This window comes from Furipterus horrens, unplaced genomic scaffold (genome assembly GCF_987537825.1).
Source record: "Furipterus horrens unplaced genomic scaffold, mFurHor1.1.pri manual_scaffold_9, whole genome shotgun sequence".
Taxonomy (NCBI): Eukaryota; Metazoa; Chordata; class Mammalia; order Chiroptera; family Furipteridae; genus Furipterus; species Furipterus horrens.
Genome location: NW_028327179.1, coordinates 49,174,057 through 49,191,151, shown reverse-complemented (window position 1 = coordinate 49,191,151; position 17,095 = coordinate 49,174,057). Strand labels below are relative to the sequence as shown.

Sequence of the window (17,095 nt, the reverse complement as noted above, 5' to 3'; positions counted from 1 at the left end):
ATTGGTTTTGTGTGGATTTTCCTTTGTTTCATTTAGCATAGCTTTCACTTCTTCCTTTATGCGTTTGCTATTCTTAAGCATATCTGTCAAGCCTGTGAGCATATTTATCACCAGTGTTTTGAATTCTGCATCTATTAGGTTGGCTATTTCCTCATTTGTTAGGCTGCCTATCTTCTCATTGCTCATTTCTCCCACTGAAACCTTGGTCTGTCCCCCCTTTTGGGCCACACTTCTCTGTCTCCTCATCTTGACAGGCTCCTCTGTTTGTTTTTCTCTGTGTCTTAGGTAAGCCGTCACTCCTGTTATGTTTTGAGGGCAGAGCCTTAGGTATTTGTCAGTACAGGGCGACCCATTTCACCATGTTGTGGCGCTGTATGTGGGGGGAGGGGTGGTCAGAGAGGGAACAATGCCACTTGCTCAGCACTTGCCCCTTTTCCAGGCACTTCTCCCACTTTGTATGCGACTGGCGCCTCTCTAGTTGTTGCCCTGGCTATCCTTCCCAGAGTGGGTGGGTTTGAGGATGTTCTAGGACTGTGGGGGCTCTGTAAACAAGAAGACTCTGCTGAGAGACTGGCTGTATCTTCCTACACCTCAACCCCCACTGGTTTGCACAGTCAGAAGCAATGAGGTTTTATTTTCCTTGGCACTGGGACCATGAGCTGTGTGATCTGGTCTGGTGCTGGGAACATTCCCCAGGTGTCCCTCTTGACCTTTTAAAATATGTGACTGCGCTTTCTGGCAGCCTGTTGCTGTCAACACTGCTGCTGCCATCACACCATGTCCTCTCCGCCCTGGCTCCACCCCTCTTACCTGTCTGGATGAGTATTTCTTCTTTCTATCTTTGTTTGTTGGACTCCCATGCAGCTCAATTTTCTGGAACTTCTGGTTGTCTCTAGTTTTTAGGTAGCTGTACTGTATTCCTTCTTAGCTATGGAGGGAGATGCAGCATGTCTGTCTAGGCTGCCATCTTGGCCGGAAGTTTACATTATCATTATTAATAGCAATAAAGGTAAGTGGAAGAGATATCAAAATTCATATTTTTAAAAATTGTATATTTTTTCTCTGTGTTTAGATTTTCTTCTACCTCAGTTTAAGAGATGTGGTAATATGTGGTCAAGTTTGTCACTCCTGGATGTCAATGACGCAAATAAGCTCACTGTGGAATGGTGTAAGTAGTCATTACCTGAAGCTATGTCTTTACTGTCATATGCCACCTAACAATGAGGATATGTTCTGAGAAATGCATCGTTAGGTGATTTTGTCATTGTGTGAACATCATAGAGTGCATTTACACAAACCTAAATGGTATGTCCTAGCCTATATAGCATAGTGTATTGCTCCTTGGCTACAAGTCTGTATAGCACGTTACTGTAAAAAACATGAGAGTAAATCAAGCACAAGAGAAAATGATGCAATTAAAATATGTGGTAAAACAAGGTGTTTGAGACTGCTGCTCGCATAGGATGGTGCACTATTTTACAGCAAACTTTTTTTATAAGTAGAAAAGCTACATGCCAAAATAATGATAAATTGTATAGTAAATACCTAAACCAGTAACATAGTAATTTATTATCAAATATTATGTACTGTACATAACTGTGCTATACTTTTATAAAACTGGAAGCACAGTAGGTTTATTTACAGCACAGTCACCACAAACATGTCAGTAACGTGTTCACTACAATGTTACAATGTCTACAACTTTACTAGGTGATAGAATTTTTCAGCCTCTTTATAATCTTATGTGACCACCTTCATATATGAGGTCCATCACTGACTGAAATCTCATTATGCAATGCATGACTGTATTTTAGTTTTTAAAGGAGAATAGATTGCTTTAAGCCAAATGTAGTAGTGACTACCTCCTTTCCTGCTCCCAGCTACGTGCCCACCAAGAGTAGGTACACTTTGTTTCTTTTTTGTGCAGGCACAAGTCTGAAGGATGAGATAAAAAAGGCAATGTTATTTTAAGAGATACATTATTAGTATTTTCTAATTTAAATGGTAGAAATAAATTGAATATTATTTTTAGATGGAAAAAAAGTTCCACTGTAACTGTTAGGCTTATCAGTGCCTAACTCAGGATGCTGCAGAGGTAAATTGAGGCAATGCAAGTAAAGTTCTGAGTGTAGAACCTGTATGTAAGCAGCATGAAATAAATATTAGCTACTATTATTAATTCAAAAAGTATAACAAAGCAGTCAAAAATATAGACAAAAGGATAAACAACAGCATGAAATAGGGCTAAAATATACAACACATAAACAAAGCTTGTTTGATGTTAGTGTGTTTGTATGCACACAGACATGCATACATTCAAGTATTTTCCCAGATGGATAACTAAGCTGGTACCTCTGTACTATTCTTGTCATCACACTATTTTTTTACTATTCTTGTAACCTAGAATATGTCTGTGTTTCTCATTCCAAAGAGACACTAAGGAGAGGTCTCAACCAACAACAAAAAAATAAGCATGTATTATCCCTGATGACTTCTCTATTCTGTTTCATGGGTGATACTTTAATCTCAACATCCATGATCATTTATGCCATCAACCAGTGTTGCAGTGGCAACATTTTGTCTGTTGCCTAAAGTCCAGTTAATAGCTGACTTTACCACAGCACTTTAGTTGCTAATAATTGGAAGGCTAAAGATATCATGGGCTGAGATTCATCTATGAATAGATGGCCAGGGTTATTATGCAGAAACTCTAAAATTCACACAAAGAAACTAAGAGGAATTGAAGAGATGATAGGGTCTCTAGTTTGATAAGTCACCTCAACATTTTAAAAAATATTTATTAATTTTTAGAGGGAGGAGGAGGAAGGGATAAAGAGAGGGAGGGAAACATTGATGTGCCTCTTGCATGCCCCAACTGGGGACCTGGCCTGCAACCTAGGCATGTGCTCCCACTGGGAATCGAATCAGCAACCTTTTGGTTCACAGGCCAACACTCAATTCACTGAGCCACATCAGCCAGGGCCATCTCAACATTTTTATATCCCATCAGTGCACCATTCCCTTGCTTGGCTGTACTTATCTTGTGCAACAATGGCAAGAAGAAAATGTGCTTCTGTCTTAGCTAATCCGTAATAGCTAACAAATTAAGTATTCCTGTTTTAAATTTATGTTTAGTTTAAGGCAGTTACTCTCAAACTTTAGCATGTATCAGAATCATCTGAAGGGATTGTTAAAACAAATTGCTGATTGCCACCTCCAGAGTTTCTGTCTGAGAAAGTTGGGGTAGAGCTTGATAATTTGCACTTCCATCAAGTTCCTGGGTAATGCTGATGCTGCTGGTCCCAGGACCACACTTTGAGAATAAAAGTAAAGATTTAAAGTAAGAAATTTCTCACTTTGTGACAGATTGGGGATTCTGCTTTTTTCCTTTGGAAATCCTGCAGAATCCTGGCTGAAAAAGCCAGCACTTCTGCTCAGAGACTTCGCAGAGTAAAGATAAATATCTGAGCACGTGGTAGTGATGAACAAAGCCAGGATAGGAAGTTAAGTTTCATTATGTACAGCACATTTCTCTTCCCATGATTCCATGCTACCCTTCATCTTCACTTACATTTGCCTTTATTTGTGAATGCTCAAATGTGGCACAACTAAAACAAACATTTTAGCACTAAGGATTGTTTTGTTCAGAGGCAAAAAATTGGATGTTCATAACTGAAAAATACTGTTAATACTATGATAGTGATATTATTATTTATCAACCAGCCCTGACCATTCAGAACTCATATAAACCTCTGCACTCCTCAGTTTTACATACAATCAGCCAGGTCCTCTCAGGTCATCTTTCCTTTTCTCTAGAATAACATCCAAATTATCACTTATGAAAAGGTCATTATAAGCCACACACTCTTTCCCATAGTCAAAGAGTCAACATATAGTCTACTCATAAAACAAGAGGCAGGGACTTCCGGCCAAGATGGAGGCATAGACTGACATGCTGGGTCTCCCTCCACAACTAAGAAGGAATACAACTACCTCAAAACTAGAAACAACTAGAAGTCCCAGAAAATCAAACTACATGGAAGTCCAGCAAACAAAGATATAAAGAAGAAATACTCATCCAGACAGGTAGGAGGAGCGGAGCCAGGGCAGAGAGGACTCGGTGTGGTGGTGGCAGCAGCGGCAACAGCAGCGGAAAGTGCAGTTACATCTTTTAAAAAGTCAGGAGGGACGCCTGGGGAGCGTTCCCAGCCCCTCACCAAATGCGCAGCTCACTGTCCCAGAACCGGAGAAAATCAAGCCTCACAGTTTTTGACTGTGTAAACCAGTGGGAGTTGGTATGGAGATAGAAATTGCCAGTCTCTCAGCAGAGTCCACTTGTTTAAAGGGCCCCCGCCATCTGAGAACATCTGCAGTCCCACCCACTCCGGGAACAACGGCCAGGGCAGCAGCTAGAGGGGTACCAGTCCGGTGTGGAAGTGGGAGAGGTGCTTAGAAAATGGGCGAGTGCCAGGCAGGTGGCATTGTTCCCTCCCCCGCATACAGCACCACAACGTGGTGAAACAGGTTGCCCATTACTGATGAATACCTAGGGCTCCACCCCTTACAATGTAGTAGGAGTGACAGCTTTCCCTGGGACATGGAAGCTAACAAACACAGGAGACTTCCAGCCAAGATGAAGGCCTAGACTGACACGCTCCATTTCCCTCCATAACTAAGAAGGAATACAACTACCACAAAACCAGAAATAAACAGAAGTTCCAGAAAATAAATGAAAGTCCAACATATGAAGTTATAAAGAAGTGGTGCTCATCTGGATAGGTAGGAGGGGCAAAGCTGGAGAGAAGAGTTCAAGCTGTGCTGTCCGCAGCAGCAGCAGCAATGGCAGCAGGACAGTGGTAAGCACAGTCACTCGTATTTAGGGGGAGGCGAGAAGCGCCTGGGGAGTACCCCTGGCTGCAGACCAGACCTGTCAGCTTGCGATTCCAAAGCCGGGGAAGGCAGACCTCCATTGCCTTGGACTGTGAGGCCCGGAGGGTGGTGGGGATGGAGGGGGAGTCTCCCAGTCTCTCAGCAGAGAGTGAATGGCAGGAAACCATCTTGGACCCCCACCCCTGCAGAAAACACCACAGCGTGGTGAGACGGGTCACCCAGCTGTGATGAGTGCACGGGGCTCTGCCCCCTATAGCATAGGAGGTATGAGAGCCCTGCCCAGGAAGCAAAGGTAAACGAAAAATGGTCAGGATGACACAGATCATGATAGAGATCCTGGTGACGCAGCTGACCAGACAGCAAATATCTAATCTAATGAAGCAGCAGATAGGAAATCTTTCTGAGGCTCAGTTCAGAGCTTGGCTTATAAAAATGCTTACAGACCTAAGAGCAGATCTTAAACAAGACAGGGAAGGAATGAAGTCTAGTCCTGCTGACATGAACAAAAACACATACAGAACTAGTGGTGAGGGCAAGAAAACCAGGGATCAAATTAACAAATCAGAACATAGGAAAGGAAGAAACAGTCAGCCAGTGCAGAAAGAGGAAATGAGAAGTGAGGAAAATGAGGAGAGGCTCAGAAACTTATCAGACAGCTATAAGTGGGCCAACATCCGAATCATAGGGCTGCCAGAAGGTGAAGAAGAAGAACTAGAAATTGAAAAATTATGTGAAAAAAATAATGAAGCAGAACCTCCCTAACTTGGGGAAGGAAATAGACTTACAGGTCCAGGAAGCACAGAGAGTCCAAAACAACTGGACCCAGGCAGAACCACACCAAGACACATTATAATCAAAATGTCAAAAATTAAAGATAAAGGGAGAATCTTAAAAGCAGCAAGAGAGAAGAAGAGAATTACATACAAAGGGGTCCCAATAAGACTGTCAGCTGATTTCTCAGAAGAAACTCTTCAGGCCAGAAGGGACTGGCAAGAAATATTCAAAGTAATGAAAAGCAAAAACCTACAACAACAGTTTCTCTACCCAGTGAAGCTGTCATTCAGAATAGAAGGGAGAGAAAGTGCTTCCAGGACAAAGTAAAAATGAAGGAGTTCATCATATCCAAACTACTGTTATATGAAATGTTAAAGGGACTTGTTTAGGAGAAGGAGAATCAAAACTATGAACATTAAACTGAAAACTGTATCACAACAACCAAGAACAGAAGCTAGGGAATTGAAACAAAAGCAGACAAAGTAGGCAATGAGAGTGGGAAAAGAATTATAGGTATGGGGAAAATTTTGGGGGGAGGCCTGTGGGGAGGGGAAAGGGGGCAAAGGGAGAGAGGTGGTATGGGATTTAAGAAGCATAGTAGGAGGGAGTGGAGTAGATAGGAAGATGTTGAGAAGAACTATATGCACAACCAATGGACATGGACTAAGGCGGGGGACAACTTGAGAGAGGGAAGTCACTGGGTGGAGGGGAACAAAGGGAAAAGAAATTGGGACAACTGTAATAGCATAAACAATCAAGCATATTAAAAAAAAAGAGGCAGAAATACTAACCCAGATTGCAGTGGCATCAAAGTGGGGGGCAGCCCTGGGGTTCATCTGGGATGATGGGGGACATCCAGGCCACTCTAAGACAATTGACCCAGGTTGGGATAAATATGAGGCTCCCACACTAATGGCTGTTGACCTGCACTGGACATTTTTAATCTGTTTGTAATTAAACCTAGGAATGACCATGAAAAATATCTGTTTGTAATTAAGGCAGGGAATGACTATGAAAAACAACAAATCTCCCAAAATGAGTGATGTGATAAAGAAATGTTAGTTCTTGATGCTTTAAAAATATTTTAAAATTTTACATTTAAAGGATCTTTTTATTTTGAATGTCTTTTGTTTATCCTTTTTAGATTAATTTTTCCATAGTAGGAAATATGATCACAGATAAATATATAGTGTCTACTCTGAGAAGGTGGCGTGTAAATGTGCTGCACTTGAATTTCCGTGGTTGTCTTCTACGATTGAAAACTTTGAGATCTGTCAGTAAGTATGTTAATTACAACGGTTTTGCTTTCTTGTATTTTAATTAAACAAATATTTAAAAAGTAAAAATAAAATGAAAACTTTGGTTATAGTCTTGGGCCATAAGAATGCCAATTACAAGCATCTATAAAGCTTATAATGTAGTCAGCTCTTACTGTATTGTATACCCTCAGAGTTGATTCTTTGCCCATTTTAATTGACCACATTTGTTTTTAATTACCATTTGTCAATGTACCATTAGTTTGTCTCCAAAAAATACAATATAAGAACATATTCTTATTTTAAAAATTCTAACAATAGAAAAATAAAAGCAAAAATTTCCCTCAAAATAATTCACTTACTCAAAGGTACTCAATATTATGCTTTCTAACTGTGTTTCTAAATTATATTGGCATACATGTGATTAAAAAATATAATTAAAAATTTTAACTTGAAAAGGACCATATTTTTGTATATTTTCTTTTATATCTTAGAAATCCTTCCATGTCAATACTTATATATCTACTAAATTATTTTTAAATACTTAAAATCATTTTCCATACTATGGATGTACCATAATTATTTAACTCTCTTCCTGTGGAGGTTCACTAAACTTATCTCCAATTCTAAGCTGCTTTGTACTTTCATTGTGATATTTGTTTTTAACTGCCTTGTTCAGGCTGCTATAATAAAGTTTCACAGATTTGGTGGCTTATGAACAACAGAAACTTATTTTCCACAGTTCTGGGGGATGGAAGTTCAAGATAAGGATGCCAGTATAGTTGGGTTCTGGTGAAGGCCTTTTTCCTATTAGCAGACTGCCATTTTATTATTATATCTTCACATGGCAGAGAGAGGAGGAGAGAGCTTTCTGGGTTTTCTTGTCTGAGGGCACTAATTCCATTCATGAGATGATGAGAAAGAATACCTTCAACATGTAAATATAAACATGAGTGAATCTAAAGCTGTTAATGGGTGAGAGCTTGTTCTGCCACTCCACTGCCACCTTGCCACCGCGCCTTGCCTCCACCACACTGCGTCCTCTCTGCCCCAGCTCCCTGTCTCCACCCCTCCTACCCATCTAAATGATTATTCTTAAATCCTTGGTTGTCAGAATTCCATACAGTTCAATTTTCTGGCAGTTCTGGTTGTTTTTTGTTTTGAGGTAGATGTAATCCTTCTTTTGGTTTTGTGAAGAGGTGAAGCATATCTTCCTATGTCTACATCTTGGCAGAAAGCTCTTACAGCCTCTAAGAACAGTATTTTAGTATTGATTTTCTGTTTGGATGATCAGTCGAGAGCTGTCAATGGAGTATTTAGGTCCCAAACTATAATTGTGTTTTTGTTGATTTGTCCCTTTAGTTCTGTTAGTATTTGCTTGATGTATTTTGGTGCTCCCTGATTAGGTGTATATACATTGAGAAGTGTATGTCTTCTTGATGGAGTGTACCCTTTATCATTATAAAATGCCCATCTTTGTTTTCTGTTATGTTTGTTATCTCAAAATCTATTTTGTCAAATAAAAATGTCGTGACCCCTGTTTTTCTATGGATGCTATTTGCTTGGAGAATCATTTTTCACCCTTTCATTTGAGTCTATCTTTGTCTTTGTAGCTTAGATGTGTCTCCTAAGGCAGCATATAGTTGAGTCTTGCTTTTTGATCCAATCTGCTACTCTGTGCCTTTTATTGATTAATTCAGTCCATTTGTGTTTAATTATTAATGTATGAGGATTTCTTATAGCCATTTTATCTTTTGATTTATGGTATCTCTGTGCCTCCATTTTTAAAAATATGGTTTATTGATTATGCTGTTACAGTTGTCCCAATTTCTTTTCCCTTTGTTCCCTTCCACCAAGTGACCCCACCTCCTCCCAGTTGTCCCCCTTCCTTAGTCCATGCCCATTGGTTGTGCATATAGTTCTTCTCAACATCTTCCTATCTACTCCATTTCCTCCTGCTAGGCTTCTTAATTCCTGCATCATCTCCCTCCCTTTTCCCCCTTCTGCCTCCCCGCTGACCTCCCCCCAATATGTTCCCCATACCTATAATTCTTTTTCCACTCTCATTACCTACTTAGTTTTCCTTTGTTTCAATTCCCTAGCTTCTGTTGTTGGTTGTTGTGATACAGTTCATAGTTTTGATTCTCCTTCTTCTAAACAAGTCCCTTTAACATCTCATATAACAGTGGTTTGAACCTAATGAACTCCTCCAGTTTTACTTTGTCCTGGAAGCACTTCCTCTGCCCTTCTATTTTGAATGACAACTTTGCTGGATAGGGTAATTGTGGCTGTAGGTTTTTGCTTTTCATTACTTTGAGTATTTCTTGCCTGTAAAGTCTCCTTTGAGAAATCTGCTGATAGTCTAATTGGGACCCCTTTGTACATAACTCTCTTCTTCTCTCTTGCTGCTTTTAAGATTCTCTCTTTACCTTTAATTTTTGACATTTTGATTATAATGTGTCTTGGAGTGGTTATCCCTGGGTCCAGTTTATCTGAAACTCTCTGTGCTTCCTGGACCTGTAAGTCTATTTCCTTCCCCAAGTTAGGGAGGTTCTGCTTCATTATTTTTTTCACATAATTTTTCAATTTCTAGTTCTTCTTCTTCACCTTCTGGCAACTCTATAATTTGTATGTTCGTTCGCTTATAGCTGTCCCAGAGGTTTCTGAGCCTCTCCTCATATTTTTCACTTTTTGTTTCCTCTTTCTGCACTGCTTGACCGTTTGTTCCTTTTCTGTGTTCTGACTTGTTGATTTGATCCCTGGTTTTCCTTTCCTCATCACTTGTCTCATATGTGTTTTCATTCATTTCAGCAGGACTAGCCTTCATCCCTTCCCCATCTTGTTCAAGATCTTTTGTTAGTTCTGTAAGCTGCATTATGACTATAGCTCTGAACTGAGCCTCAGAAACATGATTTATCTGTTCATCAGTTAATTCACGTATTTGCTTTCTGGTCAGCTGCGTGATTGGGATCTCAATCATGATTCCTGCCATCCAGACTCTTCGTTTATCTTTCCTTCTTGGGTGCGGCTATCACACCTCCTACACTATCAGGGGCAGAGACCTGTGCACTCGTCACCACCGGGCAACCCTTCTCACCACACTGTGGCACTTTGAATGGGGGCAGGGGTCCAAGATGGATTCCTGCTGTTCATTCTCCGCTGAGAGACCGGGAGTCTCCTCTGTCTGCACACTTTCTGGGCCTCACAGTCCGAGGCAATGGGGTTTTGCCTTCCCCAGCATTGGAATCACAAGCTGACGAGTTTAGTCTGCAGCCAGGGGTGGTCCCCAGGTGCTTCTCTCCTCCACTTAAATATGGGTGTCTGTACTTACTGCATCCTGCTGCTCGTTGCTGCAGCTGCCGTCGCAAGCACAGCTTGACCTCTCCACCCCAGTTTTGCCCCTCCTACCCATTTATAACTTCATACTTTGGACTTCCATGTAGCTTTATTTTCTGGAACTTCTAGTTATTTCTGGTTTTGCAGTAGTTGTATTCCTTCTTAGTTGTGGATGGAGATGGAGCGTGTCAATCTAGGCCTCCATCTTGGCCGGAGGTTCCATTGGTTTTTCTCCTTTGTGTTTCTGTCTGTCAGGTGGTTTTCCATACCTTATTCCTCTGTTTCCCTTTTTTAAGTTATGTGCCTCAGTTTTTGGGTTTTTTTGTGTGTGTGCGTGTTTGTGTGTGTGTGTAGTTACCATTAGGTTTATGAAGAAGTGTCATATATATAGTAGTTCTTTTTCTTTTGAATGCATCTGATCTCTGTACTCCTTTGACAATCCTGACCTTTGCCTCCTCCCCTTGTATGTTTTTGTTTTCACAAATTATCTCTATATATGCTGTAAGTTTGTTGGTTGTCTCACTCACAGTTTTGTGACCTTTTGTTCTTTGTTTCAGGTAGAATAACCCCATTTAGTATTTCCTGCAATGGAGGTCTTCTGATGATAAATTCCCTCAGCTTCTGTTTGTCTGGAAAAGCCTTTATTTCAATTTCATATCTAAAGGCTAACTTTGCTGGATGTATTATTCTTGGCTGGTAATTTCTCTCAGTAGTTTGAATGTTTGGTTACGCTCTCTTCTAGCTTGTGCAGTTTCTGCTGAGAAGTCTGTTGATAACCTGATAGTCTTTCCTTTATAGGCTACTTTCTTCTTTCCTCTGACTGCCTTGAGAATTCCTTGTTACTATTTTTTAAAATTATATTTTATTGATTATGCTGTTACAGTTGTCCCAGTTATTTTCCCTTTGCTCCCCTCTGCCTAGTACCCCATTTCCCTCCAGCAGTACCACCCCCCTTAGTTCGTGTCTATGGGTATGCCTGTATGTTCATTGGCTTCTCCCTTTACTATACTATTCTTAACTTTCCCGTGTCTATTTTGTACCTACCAATTATGATTCTTAATCCCTGAGCCATTTCCCCATTTCTTCCATTTCCCCCTCCCAGATGATAACCTTCCAAATGATTCCATATCTATGATTCTGTTCCTGTCTGGTTGTTTGCTTAGTTTGTTTTTGTTTTTATTTTTTTAGATTAAGTTGTTGATAGTTCTGAGTTTGTTGCTATTTTATTGTTCATAGTTTTGATCTTTTTTTTCCTTAAATAATTCCCTTTAACATTTTATATAATAAGGGCTTGGTGATGATGAACTCCTTTAGCTTTACCTTGTCTGGGAAGCACTTTATCTGCCCTTTCATTCTAAATGATAGCGTTGCTGGATAGAGTAATCTTGATTGAAGGTCCTTGCTTTTCATCACATTGAATACTTCTTTCCAGTCCCTTCTTGCCTGAAAAGTTTCTTTTAAGAAATCAGTGACCCCTTTGTAGATAACTCTCTTCTTTTTTCTTGCTGCTTTTAAGATTCTCTCTTTATCTTTAACCTTTGGCATTCTAATTATGATGTGTCTTGGTGTGGTTCTCTTTGGTTGTAGCTTATTTGGGACTCTCTGTGCTTCCTAGACTTCTATGTTTATTTCCTTCACCAAATTTGGGAACTTTTCCTTCACTATTTTTTCAAGCAAGTTTTCAATTTCTTGCTCTTCCTTTTCTCTTTCTGGCACCCCTATGATTCAGTTGCTGGCACGTTCAAATATGTCCCAAAGGTTTCTAAACCTCTCCTCATTTTTTTCAATTCTTGTTTTTTTTATCCTGTATTAGTTGGCTGTTTATTTCTTCCTTATGTTCCAAATTGTTGATTTGAAATTGTTGATTTGAACCATGGCTTCCTTCCCTTTACCATTGCTTTTGTATGAATTTTCCTTTGTTTCACTTAACTTAGCCTTTATTTCCTCCCTTGTGGGTTTGCTTTACTTAAGCATGTCTGTCAAGTCTGTGAGCATCATTATCACCAGTGTTTTGAACTCTAAATATGTTAGATTGGCTATCTCCTCATTGCTTAGTTCTCCCACTAGAACCCTGATCTGCTACCTCTTTTGGACCACACTTCTCTGTTTTCTCAACTTGACAGCCTCCTGTGTTTGCTTCTGTGTCTTAGGTAGAGCTATCACACCTGTTATGTTGTAAGAGGCGGAGCCTTAGGTACTCAACTGATTTCACCACATTGTGGTGCTGTATGTGGGAGACTGGTCTGAGAGGTAACAATGCTGCTTGCTCAGCACTCACACCTTATCCTAGCACTTCTCCCACTTCCCATATAAGACTGGTACCCCTCTAGCCGTTGCCCTGGTTGTTCTTTCCAGAGTGGGCCGGTCTGTGAATGTTCTAGGACTGTGGGGGCCCTTTAAACAAATGGACTCTGCTGAGATACTGAGAGTTTCTTCCACCATACCAACCCCCACTGGTTTTCACAGGCAGAAGCAATGACGCTTTGTTTTCCCTGGCGCTGGAACTATGAGCTGCCTGGTCTGGCCTGAGGCTGGGATGGCTCCCCAGGTGTCCCTCCGACTTTTATAATGTGTGACTGCTCTTTCTTCCCACTGACTACAGCCACTGCCTTGCTGTTGCCACCGCCACCACCACCTCAGTCACACCACATCCTCACCTCTCTTTCTCTGCTCCTCCTACCTGTCTGGATGAGTATTGCTTCTTTATATCTTTGTGGGCCTTCCATACAGTTCAGTTTTCTGATAATTATGGTTGTTTTTAATTTCGAGGTAGTTGTATTTCTCCTTATTATTGTGGAGGGTGGCAAAGTGTGTCTACTTATGTCTCCATCTTGGCTGGAAGTTCCTTTGCCATTAATTTTTGATAGTTTTAATAGAATGTGCCTTGAAGAAGGTATTTTTGGATGGTAACTAGGTGTTTTTTTGCTTCTTGGATTTGAGGATCTATCTCCTTCCATAGGTTTGGGAAATTCTCACCAACTATTTGAATAAACTCTCTGTTCCCTTTTCTCTCTTCTTCTTCTGGTATACCTATTATTCTTATATTGCACTTTATGATTTAGTCATAATTCTTGTAGCGTTCTTTCACTTTTTAAAAATATTTTATTTATTTATTTTCAGAGAGAGTGGAATGGAGAAAGAAAGAGAGGGAGAGAACCATCAATGTGCAAGAGAAATATCAATCTGTTGCCTCTCACCTGCCCCCTGTAGTGCTATGAACTTCCCTCTCAGGACTGCCTTCACTGTGTCCCACAAGTTTTGGGCTGTTGTGTGTTCATTATCATTTGTTTCCAGAATCTTTTTATTTCTTCCTTGACGTCATTGTTAACCAATCCATTATTTAATAGCATGTTGTTCATTCTACATTGATTTGAATGTTTTTGAGCTTTTTTTTCTTGAAGTTGGATTCCAGTTTCAAGCCATTGTGATCTGATAATTTCAATTTTCTTGAATTTGTTGAGGCTTGTTTTGTGTCCTACCATGTTGTCGGTCTTTGAAAGTGTTCCATATGCACTTAAAAAGAATGTATATTTTGTTTCTTTGAGGTAAAATGTTCTGCATATATCAATTAAGTCCTCCAAGATTTTCCTTATATATTTGGGTGCTCCTATGTTGTGAGAATATATGTTTACAAGAGTTATAACTCCTTGATGAATTGTTCCCCTAAGTATTATGAAATGTCCTTCTTTGTCTCTTTTTATGGCCTTTGCTGTGAAATATATTTTGCCTGATATAAGTATTGCTACCCCAGCTTTTTTTCATGTCCATTTGCTTGAAATACTTTTTTTCATCCCTTCACTTTCAGTCTGTGTAGATCTTTTGTTCTGAGGTGGTTCTCTTGTAGACAGCACATATATGAGTCATGCTTTCTAATCCATTCAGCTACCCTATGTCTTTTTTTGGAGCATTTAATATTTGCATTTAGGGTTATTATTGGTATTTATTTATTGTGATATTTTTCCCTTTGAACCTGTGTTCCTCTCTCTCTCTTTTTCTTCTTCTTCTTAAAGCAGTCCCTTTAGCATCCCTTGCAATGATGGTTTGTGGATATGTATACTTTTAACCTTATTCTGTCTAGAAAACTCCTTATTTCACCTTCCATTTTGAAAGAGAGCTTGCTGAATAGAGTAGTCTTGGTTGTAGACCTTTGTTTTGCATTGCTTGAAAAATTTTTGCTATTCCCTTCTGGCTTGTAGTGTTTCTGCTGAGAAATCTGATGATAGCCTTATTGGAGCTCCCTTTTATGTTATTTGCTGTTTCTCTCTTGCTGCATTTAGGATTCTCTCTTTGTCTTTGAATGTTGCCATTTTAATTATGATGTGTCTTGAAGTGGGCCTCTTTGGGTTCATCTCATTGGGACCCTCTGTGCTTCCTGTACTTGCAAGACATTTTCTCTCATCGTGTTTGGCAAGTTTTCTGTCATTACTTTCTCAAATAGGTTTTCTATCCCTTGCTTCTCTTCTTCTCCTTCTAGTAACCCTATTATACAGATATTGTTGCTTTTCATGTTGTCCTGCAGCTTTCTTAAACCCTGTTTATTCTTTTTATGTTTTTTTTTCATTTCGTTGCACTGTCTGGGAATTTTCTCTATGTTGCTCTCTAGCTTGCTGATCTTGTCCTCTGCTTCATCTAGCCTGCTTTTGATTCCTTCTCCTGTGTTCTTCAGTTCCTGGCTCTTATTGATAGCTTCTATGTCCTTTTTAATGCTGGTGTAGTTCTCAGTAAATTCCTTGTAGCATCCCTGGAGTTCTTTATAGTTACCCTGTAGTTCCCCTGGAGCTCTTTGTAGTTTCCCTGGAGTTCTTGGTAGTTCCCTTGGAGTTTGTTGGAGTTTTCTCTGAGTTTGTTGAGTTCACTGAGCTTCCTTATTATCATTATTTTGAAATCCATGTCTGATAGTTTGCTTGCCTCTATTTCATCTATTATTCTTTCCAAGAACTCTTCCTTTCTTTACAATGGGGTATTGTTTCTTCATCTCCCCATTTTAGGTGATTCTTCTGGTTTGTTTCTGTTTCTTAGATTGATCTGCTTTGACTTCCTGCCTTCGTGGTTTGACCTTTCGTGGTAGGAGTCCTGTGACATTGGTAGAGACTCCTTGATCTTGAGAACTTGATGCTCTTGGGATGCCCTTTATGCCATTTATTTGGGATGTCTGATAGTATTTCAGTTTTGGTTGTTGTGTTTCTCTTTCATGGGTCATTCCCTCCAGCTAGCTGACTGGGTGTCACTCTACCTACCATGTCTAGTAAAGTGTTGTTGAGTTGCTGCTAAAACAAAACCACCAGCCCAGGCAAGAAACCCACACCCACAAAGATGTCCCCTACTCTCAATCACAGTATCAACTACAAATGAGCCATTATTAATAAGGATGTAAAGAGATTAAGACTATTATAAGAAAAGAAAAACAAATAAAATTGACTAACTGAAAGAAAAAAATAATTTTTGAGAGGGGAGTGGGAGGAGCAATAATAGTAGTGAGTAGGGACAAGGCAACGAGAAAAAGTAAAATTTATATTATATATAAAAAAGAGGAAAGAAGGCAGAATGAAGTAATCAAGGGGGAGTGTATAGTATTAGGTTAAAAGAGAAGTTATAAAATATATATATATATATATGGTGCATGAAAGAAAAAACACACACAAAAAATAAGGAAGATGAATAAGAAGAAAAAATAGGCACCAAATTAAAGAAAATGTTTCATCACAGCATTATCAGCAACCTATGTGCTAAGATTAATATAGATGCAATGGGAGTAAGAGGTAAAAAAGAAAGAAAGGGAAGCTTAAGAGATGTCTGGAGGAAAACAGTGATTTTGAGTTGTCAGAGGGAGAAGGAATACTAAGAGTGAAGAATGAAAACCAGGCTAAGAAAGAGAAAAATTCAAATTTAAAACGAAAGAAGGAAAGGGCTGGAGGAAGGTACAAATGAAGTAGGAGAGAGGGACGGTAATATTTGATATATGAAATACCAGAATAGTGAAGATCTACTAATAAAGTCGCAGGAATGCCACATCTACCACCATCTCACACTGAATGGGCACAGATTGATCAAGGTGGAGAGAGAATAAGTGTATTTTATAAATGGGAAAAAGAATTTGAGGTGACTAATGACAAGAAAAATGGTATGGAGAGATGAGAAATAATGAGTACAGATCGGAAATGAGTTGTAGCAAGAGAGAAGATAGAATTTAAAACAAAAATAAGAAGAGGAAATCAGATGGTAAAATTGAATGAGAAAAGGGAGAAGCAAAATATGAGACTTGAAATAAAGTATAATATAAAGACTAGTTACTTATAATGCACAGACTGAGAGGAAATGAAATGACTTTTGAAAGGATATGCAGGAGACAAATCACTCCTGAAGAAGATCACAGTGGAATTCGTTTCCATAGTATCTGGTTTTTGCCACTTTCTTCTCTTTCTGGATCTACCCCTGGTGATGTCAGATCATGTTCCAGTCTGAATCTAGGCAGCCTGGTAGAGACTACCAGTGTTCTGCTGCCTGTGTCTGTCTCCTAGTTTTTACTCTAGTAGCTTTGTAATCTGCAGTAAGGCTTAAGCACCATGGGAAAAGGCTGAGTAATTTCTTCAGATGAGGCTATTGCTTCCCTTCTGGCTGTTGTCACTTGGAGGAGAGTGGTCTGCTTAAAAGATTTCTCCCATAGCACTGGGGATGAGTCTGCACTGGGGTTCAGTCTGCTGCTCCCCCAGCTTTCTCTCCCCAACACTACCACTTTAAACTCTCCCCAAGTGTTTCTAGTCCACTTCACCGTCCCTCTGCCAGAGCCCAGGGCAATGTAACCCTGTGCACCCTCCTCTCAAGAATCTCACTGCGCCTCC

General features: G+C 39.8%; 1 protein-coding gene across 1 annotated transcript in view; it reads left to right on the top strand.

Moving 5' to 3' along the window:
• The window catches only part of FBXL13 (F-box and leucine rich repeat protein 13), a 311,775-nt gene that overhangs the window by 88,306 nt on the left and 206,374 nt on the right, over nt 1–17,095 (top strand). The window contains 2 exon segments of the mRNA XM_090286732.1: nt 1,073–1,168; nt 6,809–6,941. Coding sequence (XP_090142858.1) covers nt 1,073–1,168; nt 6,809–6,941 — 229 coding nt within the window.